Consider the following 23606-nt stretch of genomic DNA (forward strand, 5'->3'; position numbering starts at 1 on the left):
AAAAAAAATCCATTCTACACCGGTCCTAGGGACCGGTGGAGCATCTTTTTACCTTTTTTTGCGCCCGGTAGAACATTGCCATAGAAAATCTGAATTTTTTCTACACCGATCCGTAGGATCGGTGGAGGGTTGTTTTGCAAAAATGGGACCGACGGGTCCTTCCTTCTCCTTCCTCCTTCCTCTTCTTCCTTCTCCTCCGTAGGATTTGAAGTAATTGATCTGATAAAATCTGCAGTTGAGAAGGCGTGCCCTGGTATCGTTTCACGTGCTGATATGCTGGCAATTACCGCAAGAGATAGTGTTGTTACTGTAAGTTTAATCTACGAATTAAGCTCCGTCAACAATTCCAAAATTAATTTTATGATTATGTGATAAAAAATGACTGGTCATCATTTCCCTCTAAAGAAAAATGCAGGAGAGAATGTTATAATAGTTTTGCTGATTATTATTAATTTGTAGTAAAAAACTGAAATTACAAAATTATAGCAGGGCCTCAATAATAATTCAAATTCAAATTTTGATTTAATTTCTTTCAATTTCATAGTTGGAAGGTCCAAATTGGGATGTCAAAACTAGGAAGGAGAGACGCGAAAACCGCAAGCCTTACGAAGGCAAACAATGACATTCCTCCTCCAACATCTAGCCTCAGCAATCTCATCTCTAAATTTGCTGCTCAAGGCCTCTCTTCCAAAGACATGGTTGCTCTTTCTGGTAATTACTTCAATATCTGTTGTATCACTTCAAAGAATATACTGAGAGGATAAAAAAAAAAAAAGAGTTCAAATGGTGCTGGAAGGAAGAAGAGGAAGGAGGAAGGAGGAAGGAGGAAGGAGAAGGAAGGACCCCGTTGGTCCTATTTTTGCAAAACAACCCTCCACCGATCCGTAGGATCGGTGTAGAAAAAATTCAGATTTTCTGTGGCAATGTTCTACCGGGTGCAAAAAAAGGTAAAAAGATGCTCCACCGGTCCTTAGGACCGGTGTAGAATGGATTTTTTTTTCTACACCGATCCGTAGGATCGGTGGAGGCTATTTTTCGAAAATCAAGTTCTACGAGGCTGGTTCTGTTTAATTATTTTAGAGTAATTCTATTTAAAAAAAAAATCCTTGAATTTTTGTACCCATCTTAATAAATAGTAAAAAATATTAGAAAAATGTAAAATTTGATCTGCAAGCACATTTTAAAATATCCATCATGTTGAACAGTTTGGATCGACTGTTTGGACTTTGAAAACTTTGAAAATACCGATCGTTGAATGCCTACCGTTGAACGAAAACTTCAACTGAATTTTTGAGGCACTAAACGAGGGTTCCAATACCTCATATTTTTTATACCTCATCATACCTCATATTTTATATCTTCATTTTCATATATATTATATTATATATACATATATTATATTATATATACATATATTATATTATATATACATATATTATATTATATATACATATACATATGCATATATTATATTATATTATTTTTTTTTACGGCCGTAAAAAATCCGGCATGAAAAATGTTGATCCGGATTATTTGTAGTAGTCCTTCGAATAAATCAAATTATATAGTATTCCATCTATTTTTTAAAAAACTATATTAAATATTTGTAATACTTAAATACAAAAAATAAAATAAATAAATTATAAATAAAAACTGAAAAATAAAAAAAAAATTCCTATTAAAAAAATTTTCGGAAAAAAAAATTTTCTAAAAAAAAAAAAAAAAAAAAATCCTATTTCCGGATAAAATTTTTCCGGAAAAAAAAAAAAAATCCTATTTCCGGAAATTTTTTTTCCGGATTTAGCCTATTTCCGGAAAAAAAATTTCCGGAAGTAGCTACCGTTTCCGGAAAAAAAATTTTCGGAAAGGATAGATTTCGAAAAACGTTACTGACCCGGTTATTTTTTGAAATTTAATATTAAATTTGGATATTAATAAAAAATTCGGTAAAATCAGTGTTGTAAAAGCCACTGTTTAGATCGTTTAGTCGTTAGCGGTGATCAAACTATTACAAATTTTTTTTGACTAATTGTTCAATTATTCTCAATTATGATCAATTATTTTCAATTAATCACTTAACGGTGCCTTGTTTATCCAATGAGAGCATATACCATTATTTATAACACTAGTTAAAATTCGTACATTAATATATACATTGTATAGCGCATCAAAATCAGTGCGTAAATGGAATCTTTAGCTGGGAAAAAGGGAAGGCTAATGAACAAATTAATTAATTAATTTATCACCTGAATTGTTGTGCATTTGCGACAGCATATGCGACAAAATTTCATTGGTCGATTAAACAAAATATTAATAAAGATAAAAAAAAATCATAAACAAAACAATCATTACCCAAAAAGTGAGAACTTGAAAATTGAGAAAAACAATCATTACCCAAAAAGTGATATTAAATAAAGATAAAAAAAAAACACAAACAAAATAAAGAATGTATAAAGATTTAAAGATGATTATCTCTTTAATCATATCTTTTTCATGTCTTTTGCATGTATAAATACAAGATTACAAAATATCTATTTATATATTACGAATTGTAAATCCAAAGTCATCTAAATTAATTATAATAATAAATAAAAAATAAATTTTAATAATAAATAAAGAAATGAAGTGAGATAATTAATATTAAGACTTACAAAATATATAGATAAACAACAACAATTTTATTCATGACAAAAAAAACATTATTACTAGGCCCAAAAATAGGCGATAATATTGTCTACTCTTTAAGTTTCATCTATTGATTGCATATGAGGAACAAAATAGAAAAGCAAAGGAGAAATATTGGTTAGCATTATTTTTTTCATTTTATGATATTCAAGCAGAAAAAAAATGTAAACAAATCATGATATAACGAATTAATTTGGAATAATGTATGTGTGAAAATATTTCTAGATAATCTTTCTTAATTTCAAGCTCAAAATGCTAATTAATTAATTCCACAGAAAATTAAGAAAAATCATACTATACGATTCATACATAACATTACCATACAATACATATAAATAATTTTCCGATAATTAAATGACCCTCCAAAAACCCCCCTCAAAAACTCATAAATTACACAAATACCCTTTCCTTTAATTTACCAACCATGGATTAACTCAGAGCATTTGTACCTGATCCACCTGAAGCTTTTCTTGAGAGATGCTTTCACCTTCCCCTCCACAGAATATGCCTTGTAACTTGCAACTCTTCTCTTTCTTTTCATTTCCGGATCGCTAAACCATGTCGACCGTGTCTTTGACGACTCATCCTTCGGTCCCGGTAAAGCAAGAGGAGGCCGGTAAGGAGTCTCCCGTGGTGGCGTTACAAAAATTTGATTAACACTAAATACATTTCCTTTCACCACCTCAAGCCTCTTGGGTTCGCCGCTCCCGTATTGGCTACGTAGATTGTACGTGCGGTACACACCGGGGTTGTATGGTACCACCGCACTACGGTCGCTTTGGTCGTAGTCGGTTCGGTTATTGTAACTGACGACACTTTTTCCATTGGTGCCGCCGTGATAATACTCGGTCCCAAAACCGTTACCGTAGCGGTACTCTTTCTCATAGCGACCATCATAGCCATTTGTGTACGGGTACCTCCGGTCGACGTCCGCCATGAGAAAGAGAGCTAGGGAGGAGAGGATGGTGGAGAGAGAGAGAGAGGGTTATTTGTTTTTTTTTTACTTATTTTAGGAGAAGTTGAGAGAAGTGGTGGCGATGAGAGAATTGAATGGTGGAGAGAGAGAAATGGAGGTTGATTTGGTTGTTGGAAGTTGTAATATATACATATAATATGGGCTTAATGGAATAAGCTTATTCATTCATTCATAGCTTTCCATTTGGAATTTGGATTCTATTTTATGGAATAATAATATTTAGTTAGATATAGTTGATTGTCTGCTGGCGCATGCACTCGGAATGCCACGTCATCACGTGTACCAAACGATTAAGAGGGAGCTTCCTTTTTATTTATTTGTTTAATTTTTTTTTCACGGAAATGCATTTATTATAAGGGATGAAAATAATAAATGTGTATTACAAATTTACAATAAAAATATTTATAAAGTATTCTCATTTGAATTCAGAAAACCTCAATAATATAAAATAATAATCCGATCACATTAATATAAAACATTAAAAAAAATATATATATATATAAGCAATTTGTAAGAATTTATATTGTACTTGAAATGTACTTGTTATATTTTGATTTATTTGTTGCATAAAGCACCTCTTATCTCAAATGTGATAGATGCTTCTAGTTATACATTCAATAACATCTTTGTTTTTTTCAAATAGTCAAATCTCGTGATACTTTTTTTTTCTAAACAAGGTTTAAAGTATCAAAGGTTATTCAATAACCTTCTAGTTATAGGTTGCTGTGCGCTCTAATGGCGGCAAGCCATTCTCCCCCCTCTACCTTCTCCCTCTAATTGCCCCCTCCTCTCCTACCACTCTCACTCTTACCTCTCCTCTCCCTTTCCCTCTCTCTATCTATCTCCTCTATCTCACCGTTGTCAATGGCAGCACCATACCCCTACTCAGACTCCCCTGTCCGAGAGGCCCATGTTCATTTTCCCCAAACCTACCAGTCGGAACTCATGCGCCGTGATGAGAACTCCTCTCTCCTGGTCGTTTTTCTCCCCCAGGCCCTTAATGACCCGACTATTGTTCAATTGAAACTAATTGAGCTCTACGGCGGTAGACCCATTGATTACCCTGTCTTGCGGTGTGCCCCAAGAAAATACATTTTCCGACTGCCGGAGTACCTGGGCAGAGACCAGCCATTCCAGGAGTTGATGTTCTGGGCAGTGGAGCGCTATGTGTACATTGATGTCCCTGACCCTAATCGGCACTGGGCTCTATCACCGGCGCACTTTAGAGTCCACATTAAAATCCTAAAATACCCACGCATGTTCTGGAACCCGCTCTATTTTCGCTACCTCACATCCTCCTTTGGCTCGACTATCTTTATCGCAGATCAAAATGCTAAGGGGAATGATAGATCTTCCCTTAGACTAATGATCCAATGCTACGACCCTCTCAAAATCTCAAAAACGGTGGTTATTAATCATGAAGGGAAGTGGACCAGATGTAAGGTGGTAATCAGAGGTTGGTCATATGAGGGAGAACCGCGGCCAGGTTTTCAAGGACCTCTGTATGATGGGGAAATGCGAGAAATGGATGAGAGTGTTCATAACCAGCTCCAAGATAACAGTATACGGCGGTCACTCATGGAGACTCAAAACTCCTTCCGGGCGGCGGCGGCCGCACAACCGGGAACTCATCAATTACAGACCTGGTCCGCAGGATCGTGTAATGCACCGGGTCCAGAAAACCTATTTAGTTGGTTTTCAAACTCATGCAGGAGGAACATGCCACGTGGAGCAAGACCATTTGCCCCGAATAATGACAAAGACACCCTCAGAATACGTCCGTTGGTCTTGATGTTAACAAGGGATTGTATGTGGCGAGGAAGAAAGGGTCCAAAGCTCCAGAATAAGAAGTGGTGCAGCCTCACCCTTTGGTACTCACAAAAAATTTGGTCCTCCCCTAAACCTCTCCCTTCCAGGCTGTTACCCAGTACCACAGAAGCAGACCCTGACCCTGACCCTGAAAACGCAGGCCCTGCAAACCCAGGTCTGGCACCTAATTTTGGAAAGTCCTTATTCCCGCCATTAATTGCCAAGCCTGGGCCTCTATCGATCAAAACAAAAAATAACCACACTTTTACTCAAAAGCCCATTTCACTTCTCCCATCTATACTTGGCCCACCTCCTATTAAACCAAACTATAAATCCATATCCCTCAACCAGAACCTCCCTTTCCACCGCTAAAAAAAAACAAACATTTCCATCTCTCTAGCACCAGCCTCCAACATGGACCTTGCAGATGAAGCCTTGATCCGCAAGTTCGCTGGACTCCACACAAAGGAGCTTGAAACAGAGAATGCAGTCTCCATTCCGCTGCAAGCAACTACAGTAAGGAATTGGAGCCTGTGCCATGTAGCCAAGGTCCACACAGATCGGGCCGTCTTTGATGCCCAATTTGAAAGGGCTATGCGTCGTCAGTGGGGCTCCTATCCTGCCACATCCATTAAAATGGTGGACAGGGGCTTCTATCTTATCGAATGTTCAACCAAAGAGGAATTTGAAAGGATGGCGAATGACGGGCCTTGGACATACAGAGATGACTTGGTACTGGTGGCAGAGTGCTCCTCCCCTGAAAATCTCAATGATTCTTTACTGCAGCATGCCGAGGTCTGGGTACAATTCCATAATGTCCCCTCATAATCCTTAACTGAGGAGGGGTTCTCAATCATCACCAACGAGGTAGGTGCTGCTCTCTCGAAACCAAAGATTGCCTATCACAATGGCAAGCCCTTTCAAAGGGTAAAGATGCTTGTGCCGCTCAACCGCCCCTTGGAAGACCATGTCATGGTAAGGCATCCTATGCTCGGTGTTGTTAAGGTGTATCTGGTTTTTGAGAGACTTGGGAGGATCTGTTTTTATTGTGGGGATTTGGGTCATGAAATTGGATCATGTGCTGACAGGGCCCGTTTGATTAAAATCAAGAAGAGGATGGAAGGTTTAAACAGGCCCGAGCTAGAGGGAATTCTTAAGCCAACTAGAGGTGTATGGATTAACAACCAGGCCATGGTCCCGCTAAAAGGAAGGCAAGTGGAAAATGCGAATACAGGCCCAAGATCAACTCCAAAACAGGGGAATGCAGCGGGCCTTAAACGGGCCCTTGAGGATTTATTTAATTCTCAGCCAAGCTCCTCCCAGATGCAGAAGATGTGTGTAGAACACTCAATTTCTCTAGCAGGCGCAGATGAGATTGTCTCTGAGAATGAGGAACAGGGGGAGATTCTCTCCTCCAAAAGAGCCAGAGCGGCGAGGGTCTCGCCGCCGGCGCCAATATGAGTATCTTATCATGGAACTGTCGAGGCAGCGAAGGGCTCTCGACAGTGCCAATCCTAAAGCGTTACCTCCGCAGTACGGGTGCTATTCTTGCGTTCATCTCAGAGACAAAGTGTTCTCGAGATGTGGCTGTGAGAAGAATTGAAGGTGTAGGTTTACAAAATTCAGAGATTGTCCCTTCCCGGGGTAAGGGAGGGGGACTGTGGTTGCTTTGGGCAAAAGAAATCACGGTTAAGGTATTGGAGTCTTCTTTTTTCTTTATTGCAGCTGAGGTTCAATTTGGACCTATGGCTCCGAAGTGGATACTGTTTGCAATCTACGGTGATTGTGATGACAGAGAAAATGGCGAAATCTGGAGCAAGCTTTCCGGATATGTAAATAGCTCAAATCTTCCAGTGTGTGCAATGGGAGACTTTAATTGCATCACTGGTTCCAAAGAGAAGGCGGGTGGCAGCGCAGTTCTCAAGTCAAAGAATAAAAAGTTTAGGTCGTTCTTGCAACGGACTGGACTAGTAGATCTGGGGCATAGCGGCCTTGCGTACACGTGGGCCAACAACCAAAGGGGGCGGACTTTAATCATGCAGAGGTTGGATAGAGGAGTAGCGACTGCTGATTGGATCAACTGCTTCCCAAACTCAAAGGTTTTTCAACTTCCAAACTACTCAAGCGATCATCTCCCTATCTTGGTTAGAATGGAATTGAGACCTAAGAGGAAACCGAAAGCTTTCAGAATAAAGCAATGGTGGTCGCTACACACTGAGTTTCATGAAGTGTGTCAAAGGGCTGCCCAATCACAAGGGCAGAGCTGGGAAGATACTTGTAAGGAGCTCAAAAAACAAGTGGGAAGTTGGGACCTAGGGCAGAAGGACCCCAATTGGGAATTATTACAAATAGAAAAGGAGATGAATAGTCTCATAAATGAACAGCAAACCGACCAAGTGAGAGAAAGAATTTCAGTTCTGCAACAACAATACCAGCTCTTTATCACAGCTCAAGAAGCCTACTGGCTGCAGCGATCCCGGCTGAATTGGGACCTCATGGGGGATCGCAACACGCGGTTCTTTCACACAACGGTCATGGTCAGGCGAAGGAGGAATAGGATTGAATCAATTCAAAATAGCAGTGGGGATTGGCTGGTTTGCGAAGCTGAAATCAGAAATGAATTTGTTCGTCATTTCAAGCAGATTTTTAGGGCGGAGACTGAAACTTTCGAAGAAGAAACTAATCAACTCTTTCAAGAGATAGAAAGTGAAATCACATCAGTTCCAGAAACTCAGGCTCAATCACTGGAAAGGGATCCAGATTTGGAGGAGATTAAGTGGGCGGTCCAAGCACTAGGGCCGTCAAAAGCCCCGGGGCCGGATGGAGTCACTGCTGGTCTGATTCAACAAAAATGGGATATTTTCGGGCCCATTATTATACAAGAAGTTAAGCAGTTCTTTCAAACTGGAAGAATCAACCAACACACGGCTCACTCAAATCTGGTCCTAATCCCCAAATCAGAAAACCCAATAAAAGTGATGGATTTTCGACCTATTAGCGTATGCAACTTCCTCTACAAAGTGATCTAAAAAATTTTGGCCAAAAGGATGCAGCCTCTAATGGATGGTGTAATTTCTAAAGCACAAACAGCCTTTGTCCCGGGCCGAGAGATAGCGGAAAATGTGATCCTGCTAAGAGAAATCATTCACTCTTTCAGGAAGCCAATGAGAGGAGAACAACAATTCGTGCTAAAGGCTGACCTAGCAAAGGCGTTTGATAGGGTTTCTTGGCAATTTCTGTTTTCAGTGCTTCCAAGGTACGGTTTTCCCCCAAAATTTTGTACTTGGATTCAGTCTTGTGTTTCCTCTGCAAAATACACTATCCTTTTTAATGGTACTGGGGACGGGTTCTTCCTGCCAACTAGGGGGCTTCGCCAAGGTTGCGCGATGTCCCCCTATCTCTTTATTTTGGCAATGGACCCGCTGGCTAGAATGCTTGAGATGGGAAGGAAACAGGGTGTAATCCGCGGCCTCAAAGTGGCAAGGTCTGCGCAACCACTCACATGCTCTATGTTCGCAGATGACTTGTTGCTCATGGGCAAATCCACCACACAGGAGGTGCAGCAAATAGTGGCAATACTTGATAAATTCTCAAAACTATCAGGTTTGACCATTAACAATGATAAATCAAAAGTTTGGGTATGCTCAGGTACAACCCGGGGAAACAAAGCAGATCTCTTAAACCTCTTGCAAGTTAAAGAGGCATCTTCTGAGGAGAAGTATTTGGGATGCCCAATCGCGGTGGAGGGAAACAAAGCCTTTGATTATCTAGTGGAAAAGTTTGAAAATAAATTGAATAATTGGAAATCAAAATGTCTCTCTCATGCGGGGCGTTTGATTCTGATTAAATCTGTCCTGAGTAGCCTACCAATCTATGCCATGGGGACAATCATTTTGCCAACAAGGGTGGTAAAGAAATTGACGGCTATTGCGCGTAATTTCTTTTGGGGTGGCAGCCACGATAAGAAAAGCATCGCCTATGTCGCTTGGGATAAAGTGACAACACCACTGTCCTTAGGGGGACTGGGATTAAGGAGTCTGAAAGAGATGAATATGGCGTTTGTTATGAAGGCACTTTGGAAACTGTCAATTGGAGCTGACTCACAATGGGTCAAAGTCATGCAGTCAAAGTACTATCCTAGAAGTGCTTTCTGGTCTGTAGGAAGAAGGAATAGAGCTTCAAAATTCTGGCGGCATCTAATTCAACTCAAACCGATCTTGCAACCTAACATACGGTGGAAGGTTGGGTCGGGAGAATGCATCAAAATATTCTCTCAGCCGTGGTTTCCAAGTTGGCTTTCTTTCAAAGCTTGCACAAAAGAACAAAGAGAGGCATCTGTTGCATCCCTCATAGACCCAACTACAAAGAATTGGGACTTTCAAGCTTTGCTGCTCAGATTTGGTTTCACAATGGCCTTGCTGATATCTTCGGATGATGACTTGAGACCGAACCAATGCAATGCCCCGGATGTTATGTTCTTTACCTTTTCAAAGAACGGGCAATTCTCTATCAAAATGGCGTACCAATTGCTCAGAGGTGTTCGGGGAGATGACAGAGATAAGAAGTTTTGGGGTTGGTTATGGAGGAAGTCTCCTCTGATTCCCAAGCTGAGGGTCTTTGTATGGAGATGCATGCAGGCGGCCTTACCAGTAAGAGCAATACTAGCAGGGAGAATCCGTCAAATAGACCCGAACTGTCCATTCTGTGGGAATCAACCGGAAACTATCATGCATGCACTTTTCAAGTGTGATTTTCCGAGAGCAGTGTGGTTGACATCAGACCTGGGCCTAAGAACTGATAACCTTCCGGATTCATTTCCGGTCTTCTTTGAATCAGTTTGGGAATCCCTCTCTGGTGATCAGAGCTGTTACCTGGTTTGTCTAATGTGGGCCGTCTGGAGATCAAGAAATGAAGCACTGTTCAACCATAAGAAGCAAACAATACAGAATTGCAAGGCTTTCCTCAACTCAGCGCAGCTATCATGCCGGAATGCCATTCTGACAACCTCACCTAACCATCCCTGTGCCGCTGACACAGCCTTGGGCCCTCAAATGAAGGTTAGTAATTACAACATCTATGTTGACGGGTCATGGGATCAGAATGGGAGTGCGGGCATTGGAGTTTATCTCACTAAGAATGGGTCACTGGTACGCTGGTTTTCAAAAGCGGTACGGGCATTAAACAGTGCACAGGCAGAGGCGTTGGCAGTGTTAGAAGGCATTAAGCTGCTGAATGAGTTGGCAAATGGAGAAGGGACAATTCTATCTGACTCTCTTGATATTGTCACAGCTATACAGGCACCGTCATTAAATATCACAGATTGGAGGGCCTTCTCGGAAATTTGGCAAGCATGGAGGCTTAGAGTTGAGTCCAAAGGCATGTGCAGAGTGTGTCATTGTAATAGAGAGGATGAAATGCTTAGTTTTGCTCATAAGTTAGCTAATCAAGGTAGGATTTATGGGTGGGAAAGATCAGGTTCTAGTTGGAATGTTTTCAGCATTGATGAAATTGTGTAGACCTACGGGTCGTGTAAGAATCCAAAAAAAAAAAAAATAAATAAAAAATGAAAATAAAAAATAAAAAAAAATCTCGTGACAGTTTGGTACAGTTATCAAAAACCTGTGGTTGAAATATTAAAACAGTATTCAACTATTTAAAATTCTATTTATAATCTCTTCAACTTGTATATAATTTAACATTTTATACTTGATCAATTTTTACAAATATCATTTTTTTTTATATAAACAAAAGGTTCACAGAATGATGCAATTCAAATATTTGAATGTGGAATCCACGTCTCTAAAAATTTAAAAATTTAAAAAGCTGATTCCCCAATCATTGGATTTTTTGCGTTTCCGGCAAAGACGACAAAATTTAATATTGTTATGGGATTTTTTATTTTAAAAGGCCGACTAAATTTAATATTGCTCAAAAAATATTTTTGATCACAACGGTGCTGCTATAGCAGCACAAGTTGTACACCCATCGGTATTTTGAAGATGAAAATGCACAATTTTAAATATTTTTTTAATAAAAGAGTATGAAAAAAAAAACAAGAATGCTACTCAATTTTAAATAAGTAATAAAATCACAAAATTGAAATCCCTATATATTTGGGTAAATATTGTGCTGTGTTATCTGTATAGCTGATACATTTATCCACACAAATTCACAACTAAAAAGGTAGTTGATAAGCTCCAAACAAAACACAGCTGATCGACAGCTGTCCAGGCAAAATGACAAAACCCCCCTAAAATCTCTATAATTATCAGTGTTGTAAAAAACGGCCGTTTAGGCCGATTAATCGGCCAATTAGATATTGGTTGGCCTCTAGCGGTGATGAAACCGTCATAAATTTTTCTGATTAATCGATTAATTATTATCTATTATAGTCAATTATTTTCAATTAATCGCTTGATAGTACTCTGTTTGTCCAACTAACGCATACTAGGATTTACAACACTGATAATTATCATCACTACAAGGTAAGTTGTGATTTGAGATGATTAAAGAGGAGAAAAATTACCAATTTTATAACAGAGTTTGGTGATCTTTTTAATTTGCTGTTTATCAATTTTGCTGTATATTTTCAAATTTTCAATGGGACCATATATGATATCTGTGTTTCTCAAGATCACACAAATAAAAAAAAAAATCAAATTAATACACTTTAAAAGAAGTACACACACACACACACACTCTATTCCCAGTAGATGATTTGAGCAAATGCCATTAGCAGTCACTGTAAGAAATAAACAATATTGTCAAGATCTGGTCTGGTCAAATATATGGAGATTGACTTTTATATTGACCAGTCAAAGTAGAATTTAATAGGCACATTAATTAGAACAGTATAGGAAACATCAAATTATGGTAATAATACTGATACTGCCATGTGCCTCCTCACTCCTGACCATCCAATTTGTTTAAAGGCTAAAATTTAATTTTGTCTCAGGCGACAGTAATCCACAAATGATATTTAAAATTTCCAAAAAGGAAAAGAAAAGAAAAGAAAAGAAGCATACACAAACACACACACAAGAAAAATACACAGAGAAGCAAAAGTAAAAAATGTTAAAAATGATTCCCAGAAAAAAAAAACCTGTGTTATAAATAAATAAAGTTATGGATGTTTATTTGAAAGTCTTCAGTAATTATATCAAAACCTCTTATGAATGAAGCATGTTTCATCTCCTCACATTTATCAATGAAATTAAATTAGATGACTTTATTTACATTATCTACCTATAAGTAGAGGATGTAAGATTGTATTCAATATACAGACAAGAAAAGAATAAGAATAAGAGATATCTATTATCTCATACATTGTTAATATTTTGTTTGATTTCTTTATCTTTATTTTACAACACTCTGCACTATATATTTGTTAGTGTCAATTGGAGTAATCAAATTAGGACTTTATAAATACTCTTTAACTTTTTTTATTAATATATTTGTTAGTGACAACTTTTCACTGACCATAAAAAAAAAAAAAAAAAACTCTCCACGATATCGTTGGATTTCTTTTTCATTGTTTTTCCTTACAATTTTCATTCAAGATTATTTTCTGGACCGAAAACAGCCATTTATTGACAATACAAATGATATATACCGCAAACTCTTTCAATCTATCTGATTTTCGCTTTTATTTACATGTCCTTAATTCTACAGATTTACTTCCAACAATATATGTGCAGTCACGTTTGTAGCCAGGCCTGTTGGGCCTGATTCCAATCTAGCCCATTTTCTATTTGATTGATATTCAGCTCTTGATATAATGCATGTCTCTCTCTCTCTCTCTTTTTTTCCTTTTTTTGATGTATAAAATAGGCTTCATCTTTTTTTTTTATTATTGATGTCTCCAAATTGTTGGTTGCTTACCGGTTTTATATTTTTTTTTTTTGATAAAAGGCGTTGGAGCCCGTTTCATTAGAGAAACCATGCATAGTTTGTTACAAAACCAAAAATTACTGACTATGCTATGATACTATTTGGACCTTGATACCAAAGCACATCAGCTCTACTAGAGAGAACAACCAAAACATAGTAGTATTAGGAGCATATATTTACAAACGTCCCGAGGGGACTAAATAAACTTGGAGAAGCTAATTATCATAGCCTGCAGTGGACCCGACTCCTCCAGAAGAAGGAGATTGGTAGATGACCAATTGGAGTGCTGAGGTCCCATCTTGCACACCAGGTGGAGCCCACATCTGTAGGGGAATGATCTCAATGTCTTCCGGCATCCAGTTAGCTTGCACAATGTCTCTAAGCTGTTTTTTGAACTTACCTGCCCAATAGGTGACAAGAGAAACAATTAGCAATACTATTGTTCGAAAAGTTTTACTAGAAGTTGGATTAAAACAATATTCATTTCTCAATTTCCATATAGTCCAACAGAAGGCACTAAACATGATCAAAAATGCTGTTTTGGAAATGCCTAAAAGAGAGTTTGCAAAATGCAAGATATCCGTAATAGAGGACCAGTTAGAAAAATAGTGTTGACTTAATCCCATCCAAAACCATAATTGTTGAGCTAGAGGGCATAAAAGAAACAGGTGGTTGGTAGTTTCCTCGGCTGGGCAGAATTGACATGTAGTGGTTCCAGTCCATCCCCTGTTGCTGAGGTTTTCCTTGGTAAGAATCCTGTTTCGAAACACAAGCCACATGAAAGTTTGGATCTTGTAGGGAATAGGCAGTTTCCACCAAATCTCAGCATTGGCAAACCTGATCCCTCGAAAATTTAAGATTCTATAAAGAGATTTAACAGTAAATAATCCAGTGTGTTCCCATTTCCAAGACATGCTGTCATGAGCATGTGTGAAGGAGATTGTACTAATAAGATGTAAAACAGATAACCATTCCTCTACGGTTACTTGATCAAAATGCCTTTTAAAACTAATTGCCCTGCCTTGTGAATGTACAACTGCACTAAGAGTAATGTTTTTAGTAGAACAAATCTCATACAAGGAAGGGTATTGAACATGCAACGCTAGCTGATTATGCCATGTGTCAGTCCAGAATTTTAGAGTAGAGTTTGAGCCAGGATGGTTAATAACACTGACCCTACCTAAATTATCTAAGCCCACAATGGTTTTCCAAAAATGGGAGTAAGGAACAGCATGTCCTGTGTAATATTTAGCTATTAGTAAAGTTTTCCATAAACTAGAATAGGCCTGAGTATGGAATTTCCACCACCATTTCATAAGAAGAGCAGTATTCATTTGTTGGATATCTAAGATGCCTAAACCTCCCACATCTTTAGCAAAACAAGCAACCTGCCAACTTACTAGAGCATATTTTTTCCTACTTCGATTTGTACCTTGCCAAAGGAATCTACATCTAATACTATCAACCTGTTTGATGACAGACAAGGGTACCTTGAAGATAGATAAGGTGTATAATGGCATAGAGGACAACACTGAATTGAGAAGGGTAAGTCTACCACCTATAGAGAGCATTTGCCCTTTCCAGTTTTGTAATCTAGACTCAAATTTAGAAATCAGAAAATCCCAATCTTGTTTGGTCAATTTAGATTTATGTAGGGGTAATCCTAAGTAGTGCAGAGGGAATTGAGCAAATTTACATCTAAACACTTCAGAGAGAGCTGGTCCTAAATCGGTTTGGACAGAAAACAGTTCAGTTTTTTTAAGGTTCATTTTGATGCCAGAAACTGCCTCAAAGGCTAGCATGGCCCACCAAGCTGCCTCGACATTGTGGGGAGTAGGTTCTAAGAATAAAATAGTGTCATCGGCATAATGACAGTTGGTAATCGCTAAACCATTAAGACAAGGGGGCCCTAAACCTGTAAGGATATGGTTTTCCCTCCCCTTAGCAAATATATGGCTAAGGGTATCTGTAGCCAGAATGAAAAGGAAAGGTGAGAGGGGATCTCCCTGCCTCACTCCTCGTTTACAGTAAAAGTATGGAGTTAATTCTCAATTCACATTGATGCATGACTGTGAGCTAACTAACCAACTGTGTATCCATTGGATCCAAAGAGAACTAAAACCTCGCTGTTGTAGCACGTCTAAAATGTATGCCCAATGAATTTTGTCATATGCCTTCTCAAAATCAACCTTAATGATAACTCCAGGCTGTTTTTGGACATGGCTATGATGGATTATCTCTTGACTAATTAACACATTATCTAATATATATCTACCCTTTATGAAGGTAGATTGACTAGAGTTAATGAGTCGAGACATAATATGCTCTAATCTGCTAGTCAGGACTTTGGAGATGATCTTAAAACTACAATTAACTAGACTAATAGGTCGAAACTTGTTAATGAGCTGGGCGTCCTGTTCCTTAGGGATGAGACAGATTATGGATTTGTTGATCTTATGCAAATCTAAGGTTTGTTGATGAAAACCCTGACATAATTGTTCAATATCGGTATGCACCAGAGGCCAGAATTTTTGATAGAATAGAAAAGTGAACCCATCTGGGCCAGGAGCCCCAGAGGGTTCAGATTCAAAGACGGCTTTTTTAATCTCCTCTGCCGAAAAAGGGGAGATCAGCAAGGAGTTCTCAATGCCAGTGACTTTGTCCAAAGATGCCCAGAACTGGCTATCCATATACCCAAATTTATGACCTGACTCTCCTAAAATTTCTTTGTAATATTGCCTAATATGATGCCGGATATCTTTAGGATTAGATGTATTTTGTCCATTGATAACTAAAGAATTGATCCTATTGGTTTTCTTCCTATGGGTGGCGATGGTATGGAATAATTTGGTATTACCATCTCCTTCCTCTAGCCATTTCTGCTTTGCCCTAGTAGCCCAATATTGTTCCTCTTCCTTATAAAGGTAATCTAATTGAGTTTTACAGGAGAACCAATCTTGATATTCACTATCCGTAAAAACTCGTTCATCTTGAATGAGTTCGAGTTCATGTAATCTAGTTAAAAGAAGCACTTTATCTCTCTTCTTTTGTCCATAGTGATTTCTAGCCCACCCCGTAATTTTCCTACGCATAAATTTTAGTTTTTCCTGCCAGCTAAATGCTAAATTTGTGAGATCTAACGGAAATTCAGCCCACCATTTTTGTACTAGCGCAAGGAATTGTTCCTGCTCAAACCAAGCTGGATCTATTCTAAAGGTATGAGGGCATGTGACAATAGCAGAGGATGTTTTAAGAATGAGTGGACAGTGATCTGATCCAAAGCTGCTACCATCCTTAACCAAACTAGATGGATATTGATGATCCCATGGTAATGTAGTAAAGATCCTATCCAATAAAGCAAAGGTCCTACCATTAGACCAAGTATATTTGCGATTGTCTAATTTCATCTCAAGTAAATTATGTCTACTGATAAAACTATTGAACTTCTTACTAATGGTCACATCAAAAGTAGTCTCTGATCTTTCAGTTCTATTTCGAATGACATTGAAATCGCCACACACAACCCACATAGGGTAAGTGTGGTTCCTAACTAGATCTAATTCATCCCAGAGAAGTGTTTTAAGAGACCTGTCAACAGGCCCATATACAATAGTTACCTGCCAAATGCTAGAATCCAATTTATTTTCTAAATGAATGTCTAAACAGAACCTATGTGCCTCCCAATATAGCACTTTAATCTTATTACTATCACCACCAAACAATATCCCTCCAGATCGTCCTATAGCTGGGGTCCAATGCCAGATATCTAATTTATGGGAAATTTTTCTAAGTTGTCTGGTAGAAAAATCAGACATCTTAGTTTCCTGTATCATAATCAAATCTATATGTTCTAAGTCTATCAAGTCATGTAAAATCTGTTTTTTCTTACTAGAATTCAGCCCCCTAATATTCCAGTTCAATAGGTTGAGATTCATAAAGAACGGGAATGCACACTGACACCTGGGTCTAGAGGCAGGCTATCTAGATTATCAACTAATAACAATTGGTCCTGAGGTATGGATTTGGTTCTATTGAGAATGTCTTGAAGAACCTTCTCAAATTTACTTCTATCCATAACCTGAATACCAGATATCATTTGAATTCTATCTATCTCATTGAGCCCTAATTGAATATGGTAAACTTTAAAGAGATCTACCACCTGAGAAATAGTAAGCCTTCGGAATGGAAAGCCTTTCAAGAGAGAGTTACTAGTACCTGAAGAGCATCCGGCCCCTTTCTCACGAGCTCTCTTTTTGGCCTTGGTCATCACAGATGTTGGATCACCTTTGGCTTGGAGTCTTAGACTTTGTCTGGGAATGGGAAATCGGCGCCGGCTTTGCTGCTCTTGAGAAATGGCTGGGGTATGGCTGACCAAGGGAAGATCATGGGATGATTCAGAGATCAGAATAGGTTTGTCTGGTGTGGCCCCGGTCGGACTGGGGAGATGGGTGGGGGTAGGCCAGACTGGTCGGGTGCTCCGTAGCCCCCATCTACTGCCAGTGGGACCAAAGTGTCGTCTGACAGTAGAGCCATCCTCGGCTGTAGCCCTATCACGAGCACCACTCGTGTATTCACCAGACCCAATTTCATGTCCCTTGGGTGCACTGAGACTCCTTATACCTCTTTTACCTCCCGTAGTCCGTCGAACGATCTTGGTATTACTAGAAGGTCTAAACAGACCTCTGCCTCGTGTAGGCGAGTGACCGACACTTTTGCTGCCGAGACCAAACCGTTTACGGGCAGTCACCTTGTATCTGGGAAAACTTCTTGGGGTTCGAGGGCTGTTATATGGTGCAGTTTGCCAGTTCAGGCGGAGCGCCTTTTGTAACAGTGGCTCTTCCTCACTATCATTTGGAGGATTGTTCAGCGGGGCTGGAGCAGGAGGCATGGGGTTGTCTTGCTGAATTGGTTGAGTGGCAGATGTAGGCTGCTGAACCCCCCCATAGTATTTGTTCAAGTGTGCCAGTAGACCGTTATCTTCATCTGAGGTATCAGAATCCAAGAAGCTAAACCCATCATCGACATTGGTACTATTACATCCAGTTCCAGTGTCCACTTTTTTCCCCTTAGCATCTGGTACAGTAGGCCCCATGGGAGGGCCATCTTCTTGCATGTCAGAGGTATTGTGGGGGGGAGGGGGAGGGGGAGGAGGAGCAAGCTTAGGTCCACCTTTGTTCTCTCTGCCCTTACCGCCTACCTTCTTAGGCTTACCAGCAATAGTTGGTTCAGTTTCAATGTCAAAGTGCAAGTTGTAACCAGACACATATCCAGTAGCATCCCTAGCCATCATCCAGTGTTGCTGTGGCAGTAATGCCCTGTCACAGATCCCCATACGTACTCTAACAAACTGCCAATTACATCTTTGCCCTGCTCCCGGGTCCATATCCAAGAGGATTGCTCCCAAGGGATTGAGCATGCGATCTACTTCGTGCCATTGCCAAAGAACATGTAGATATCCATAGATTTTGACCCAGAGAGAAGTTAATTTGGTACCTTCACTAAAGCGTGGCTCCCAGGCAACAACTGCAAATTTTACACCGTCAAGTCGGAGAACGCCGCGCCGTGTCATCGACTGTTGCCACTCCAGGGTCGGCGCCTCGACTAGGTATTTTTTGTCATCAAAGATGGTGACCCGCCATTGGAGATTATCAAAAAGACGCATGATCGTGTTTTCCACCCGATCAATCCCCCAGTCAGCTATGTCGGAGAGGATAAAGCTTTTCTGAAATTTTTGCAGTAGCTGCTCCAATTCAGGCGTAGGGTTAAAAAGAAGGATTGGAGTGCGGATTCCCGCCATTTTCGGAGGATCTGGGAGTGAGGAAGGAAGAGATGAAGACGAAGAGGCTGCACTCGGCTTTGTACTGGTACTAGACGATAAAACGTCTCCTCTCTCCTTACAGCTAAAGGAGTAATGACCATGCTTTTGACACACTAGGCACAGGCGAGAATTCCGACACTGAACAGCAATATGCCCTCGAGAACCGCATTTGAAACAGACGGGATTTTTTGTAGTTGATCTACGCTTCATCTCTTCCAATCTACGCTGAATCAGCGTAGCGCGCGACTCATTAGCAGATGGCATCGAATCTAACGATTTCACAGGATCCGGAGGCGGTTCAGGTGGTTTGAGGACCACTTGTTTGAACGAAGGCCGCTCAGGCGCCATGGTTGAGACTGCGTGTGCATCTGGGCTAGAAAGCCCAAACTCGATTTGGCGAAAGGCTTGACGAAGACGAGCTAGATTGCGAGAGATAGCCCACGAGCGATTATTCGACTTCATTTCTCTTTTTTCTGGTTTTTCCTTCTTTTTTTCTTTTTCCGAATCTTTTCTAGAATTTACGAGAATCGCTTTTTCTATCACTTTCTCAATCGCCTTGACCTAGCTCTCTTCAGACAACCGTCTGATCTTCTCATATATATATATATGTTCGTGAATTTTCTGAACCGGTCATAACTTTGGAACACCAAAATCATTATTATGTTCCAAATTTTTATATCCGAACGAATCATATTTAGTTAATAGAATATCAAATTTAATTTTATAAAAAAAAAACATCTTTAGAGACTTCGAACGATAAGAGTTCTTACCACACCCAATTTTTTTTTAATAAATCAATATTGTCACCTTTTCTTAATTAATTAACTCGTAATCCTACATACGTGGTCAACAAAAAATAATAAAACGATGTCAAATAAAAAACTCCGTAATAAGTTATCTCTTCTCATATGTTAAGTACGTCAGTTCCCTGATCCGCAAACGGCTGTATTTTAATTCGCTGAATATTAAATGATTAAGATAAAAAAAAATTATGCAATTGTGATTTTATGTTGCAATATATTGCTATTTATTATGTTGAAGTCTGAATTAATTTAGTTCTCTGAACACTCGCTACAATAGTTTCCTCCTTACGATTTCTTCATATGAATGTTGTCATAAAAGTAATTAATTGATATAATATTTTTTTTCTTTCTTTTATGTTATATATTGATGATAACAAAATAAAAATAATAATTAACATGCATGTTTACTTACTAAAATATTGATTACCTTCTTATTTAACGGAGAGGTTATTAAAGACAAAATAGTTCATTTCATTTCAAAAGAAAGAGAAATTATAAAAAAAATATATATATTGTTAAAGATAAAAATATTTGACATGGTTTGCTTCTATTTGTTTTTGTTGTATTTTTTTGTTTGAATTTTAAACCTGTACTTATGTTACGGACAAGATACTAGCTAGTATTAAATTAAGTAGCATAAATATTTATATGTAATTTACTCCAACATATTTAAAGAGAATGCACGCGGGTATTTCTGATCAGATTCAGGACATATATATAGATGGACCATCACTTTGTAAAAGAAAAAGTTCAATCAAAGGAAATCCAAAATCAAAATACCTTACGTAAGAGGTTATTGATTCGAAATCCAGATGGAAGAAATCTTTTTTTATATTACAAAGGTATTAAATAGTTTGATGACTTGATCTCCAACATTTACTAAAAAAAAAAAAAATACCTTACGTAAGCAACAAATATTTCATATATAAAAGCTTTGGAGAAAAAAATTACTTTTGAAATAACTATTATGTACAAGTTGGATTTTATCGACTTATATATATGATATCAACTTAGAAAGAAAATGTCGTGCGCAGATACAATATCTGGGGTCCTCTCTTACAAAATAATCATCCATTTTTCAGATTATACCTTCATCATTTTTTTTTCTCTTTTCTAATACTTAACAAAAATAGAAAATTAATACCGGCTAGTAATTAGGAATTGTTAGAAAAATGATCAACGGGATCTTTAGCCTTCTAATTTGTAAATCTAGCTATAAATATACATCAAATTGTAAGTTGTCTTTTTTGAGGAAAATATTATCAATTATAAAGAAGAGAATTTAATCATCATTTATAAATTTTAACAAGTTGGTACATAGAATTAGTAGAGGAATTTACTTTATCAACAAATGGACTATAATACTTTTCTTGATGTCGGAAACTCCGAATATTGGAACGTGATATGAATTCAAAAGAAAACATGTATTGTGGGAATGGTGAAGTGATGGGGCCACATACACTAACGATCAATATATAAATATCGTTGTTTGGTTGAAGTACGTTGAACCAATTAAAACTCTTCCATTAATTCACGAAGAAACATTATTACATAAACTCACAAAGAAACATTAATGAAAGAAGCCGAGATAGTTGTAGATGTTGAAGCTTCTCCCCTGTCAAAATCAATGCAGCGTAAACTCAACACATTATGGGGCGAACCAAACGAGACAACTAACTTCACCATCTTTTACACACCACCTCACGTTTACGAAACCAAGGAGAATCTCTTCGAGCCCTCTGTCATCTCCATCGGTCCATTCCACCATGGTCGAAAGAGCCTCCGAGCCATGGAGGAGAAAAAATGGTGGTTCTTACGGGATTTCCTGTCCCGTAGGAACCACATAAGTTTGGATCTCTATATATCAGAGATGAAGCTTCTAGAAGAGAGAACACGGAGGTGTTATAATGTCACGGTGGATCTTGATAGCGATGGCTTCGTCGAGATGATGCTACTTGACGGATGCTTTGTGCTCGAGTACTTCTTAAAACCGAAAGAAGAAAGGTTGAATTCTATTTTTGAGGTTGGCTGGCATTATGCATTCATAAATTCTGATTTGTTGCTTCTAGAGAACCAAATTCCATTCTTTGTTGTTGAGAAGTTGTATGAGATTGGTGTAAAACAAGAAGGTAGAATAAATTTTGTTAATGACCTTCATGATATTATAACCGTTGAACCAACAAAACACTACAACACAAATATTCCGAACCCTCCGACTGAAATTCATCATTTGCTCCATCTCTTTCACCACTATTCAGTGCCCTATTTAGTGCCCGAGCCAGTTGTATCGAGTTCCAAACCATTTTATTTTTATCTAACCAGAATGTTGAGTCCCAGTAGAATCAAATATTTGCTTCTTGGGTTTCTTTTATGGGTGTTCCCAAGAAGATTTCCTCGTTTTACATCTCAAAGTTCATCACCGGCATTACTGAATCATATCTTGCACGATCGCTTGTGCACGATCCCTTGTGCCTCTGATCTCCAAGATGCAGGCATAAAATTCAGACAAAAGAGTGACCCGCGACATATGCTCGACATATCATTTGATAATGGTGTCTTAGAAATCCCTAGACAAGTAATATCAGGTACAACTAAGAAACATTTGGCCAACCTCATTGCATTTGAACAAAGCAATCGTGGTCAATTGCATGCACATTTGACATGGTTTGCAGTGTTCTTGGATTTGCTTGTCAACACCAAAAAGGATGTGAGGATACTACAACGGTGCGGTATCCTTCAGAACTCTTTGAGCAGCGAAGAGGAGTTAACTAATTTCTTCAACCACGTCAGCAAAGGCACCTCGGCCTTATTGGATGAAGAAAACTTTTTGGCTAATTTGTATACGGAAGTGAACAGATACTGTGAATCAAGCTGGAACAGGCAGCGAGCAACATTGATTCATGATTATTTTAGCAGTCCATGGGCAGCAATTTCTTTCGTTGCTGCTCTGGTACTTCTAGTTCTTACATGTGTACAATCCTTCTTTGCAGTTTATGCCTACTACGTTCCCTCGAGTTCATGATGCTTTAACTTTCCCAATCCGTACTATTCGGAGCATCCAATTAAATTGAACAAGAGATAAGTGGTTTTACAATGTATGTTATCAAGGTGTCATGTTAGATATCTTTTTATTTTTTTTCTTTCTTCCTTGTTTGTCTTTCATTTAAGTCTTCTATCTTGTGTGTCTTTTGTTTTTAACATATGTACGTATTGAAGAATGAAGATCTTTAATTTTGGTCGTTCAATGTACAATTAATTGATTATAAAATTAAGGTTGTTGTGGTCTTGGGCTGAAGAAGCTTGCTCTCATGCACAGGGGAAAAACCAGGGCCTGGGCCAGCCTGGACCCTGGTCCCCCCTTGGCCAGAAAATATACATAATTTTTTTTTACTTATGGGCCCTTGGCACCCTCAGCCCGTTGCGTTCGAGAGAAAAAATTTTGCTGCCGCATCTTCGACTGCAGTTCGCATCTTGCCATCTTAGCTAATTAAAAAATACTTTCCTTTTGTTGAGCCGCTGGGACAAAGGAGTAAAACAAAAACAAAAACAAAAAAGGCTTCATTTCATTTGGTTGTTTCTGCTGGGGTCAGAGAGCAAAACAAAAAAAAACCCTCATTTGCTATTT

At 38.6% G+C, this 23606-nt stretch overlaps 2 protein-coding genes across 2 annotated transcripts; one reads left to right on the forward strand and one right to left on the reverse strand.

The window, feature by feature from the left end:
• Positions 1–2959: 2959 nt before the first annotated feature.
• On the reverse strand, positions 2960–3789 carry LOC144554536 (uncharacterized). The gene has a single exon (XM_078302853.1). It carries the CDS (start codon positions 3620–3622, stop codon positions 3101–3103), a length of 522 nt encoding a protein of 173 aa, XP_078158979.1. The 5' UTR covers positions 3623–3789; the 3' UTR covers positions 2960–3100.
• Positions 3790–21554: 17765 nt separating this feature from the next.
• Positions 21555–23003, forward strand: LOC144554463 (UPF0481 protein At3g47200-like). Its single transcript, XM_078302780.1, has one exon. It carries the CDS (start codon positions 21555–21557, stop codon positions 23001–23003), a length of 1449 nt encoding a protein of 482 aa, XP_078158906.1.
• Positions 23004–23606: the final 603 nt, after the last annotated feature.

The sequence above is a fragment of the Carex rostrata genome, chromosome 5, assembly GCF_964058835.1.
Source record: "Carex rostrata chromosome 5, lpCarRost1.2, whole genome shotgun sequence".
Lineage (NCBI taxonomy): Eukaryota > Viridiplantae > Streptophyta > Magnoliopsida > Poales > Cyperaceae > Carex > Carex rostrata.

Bases quoted from the DNA above. Each gene is read 5' to 3' on its own strand.
- LOC144554536 (XM_078302853.1), bottom strand. From the start codon at position 3,622: ATGGCGGACGTCGACCGGAGGTACCCGTACACAAATGGCTATGATGGT.
- LOC144554463 (XM_078302780.1), top strand. From the start codon at position 21,555: ATGAAAGAAGCCGAGATAGTTGTAGATGTTGAAGCTTCTCCCCTGTCA.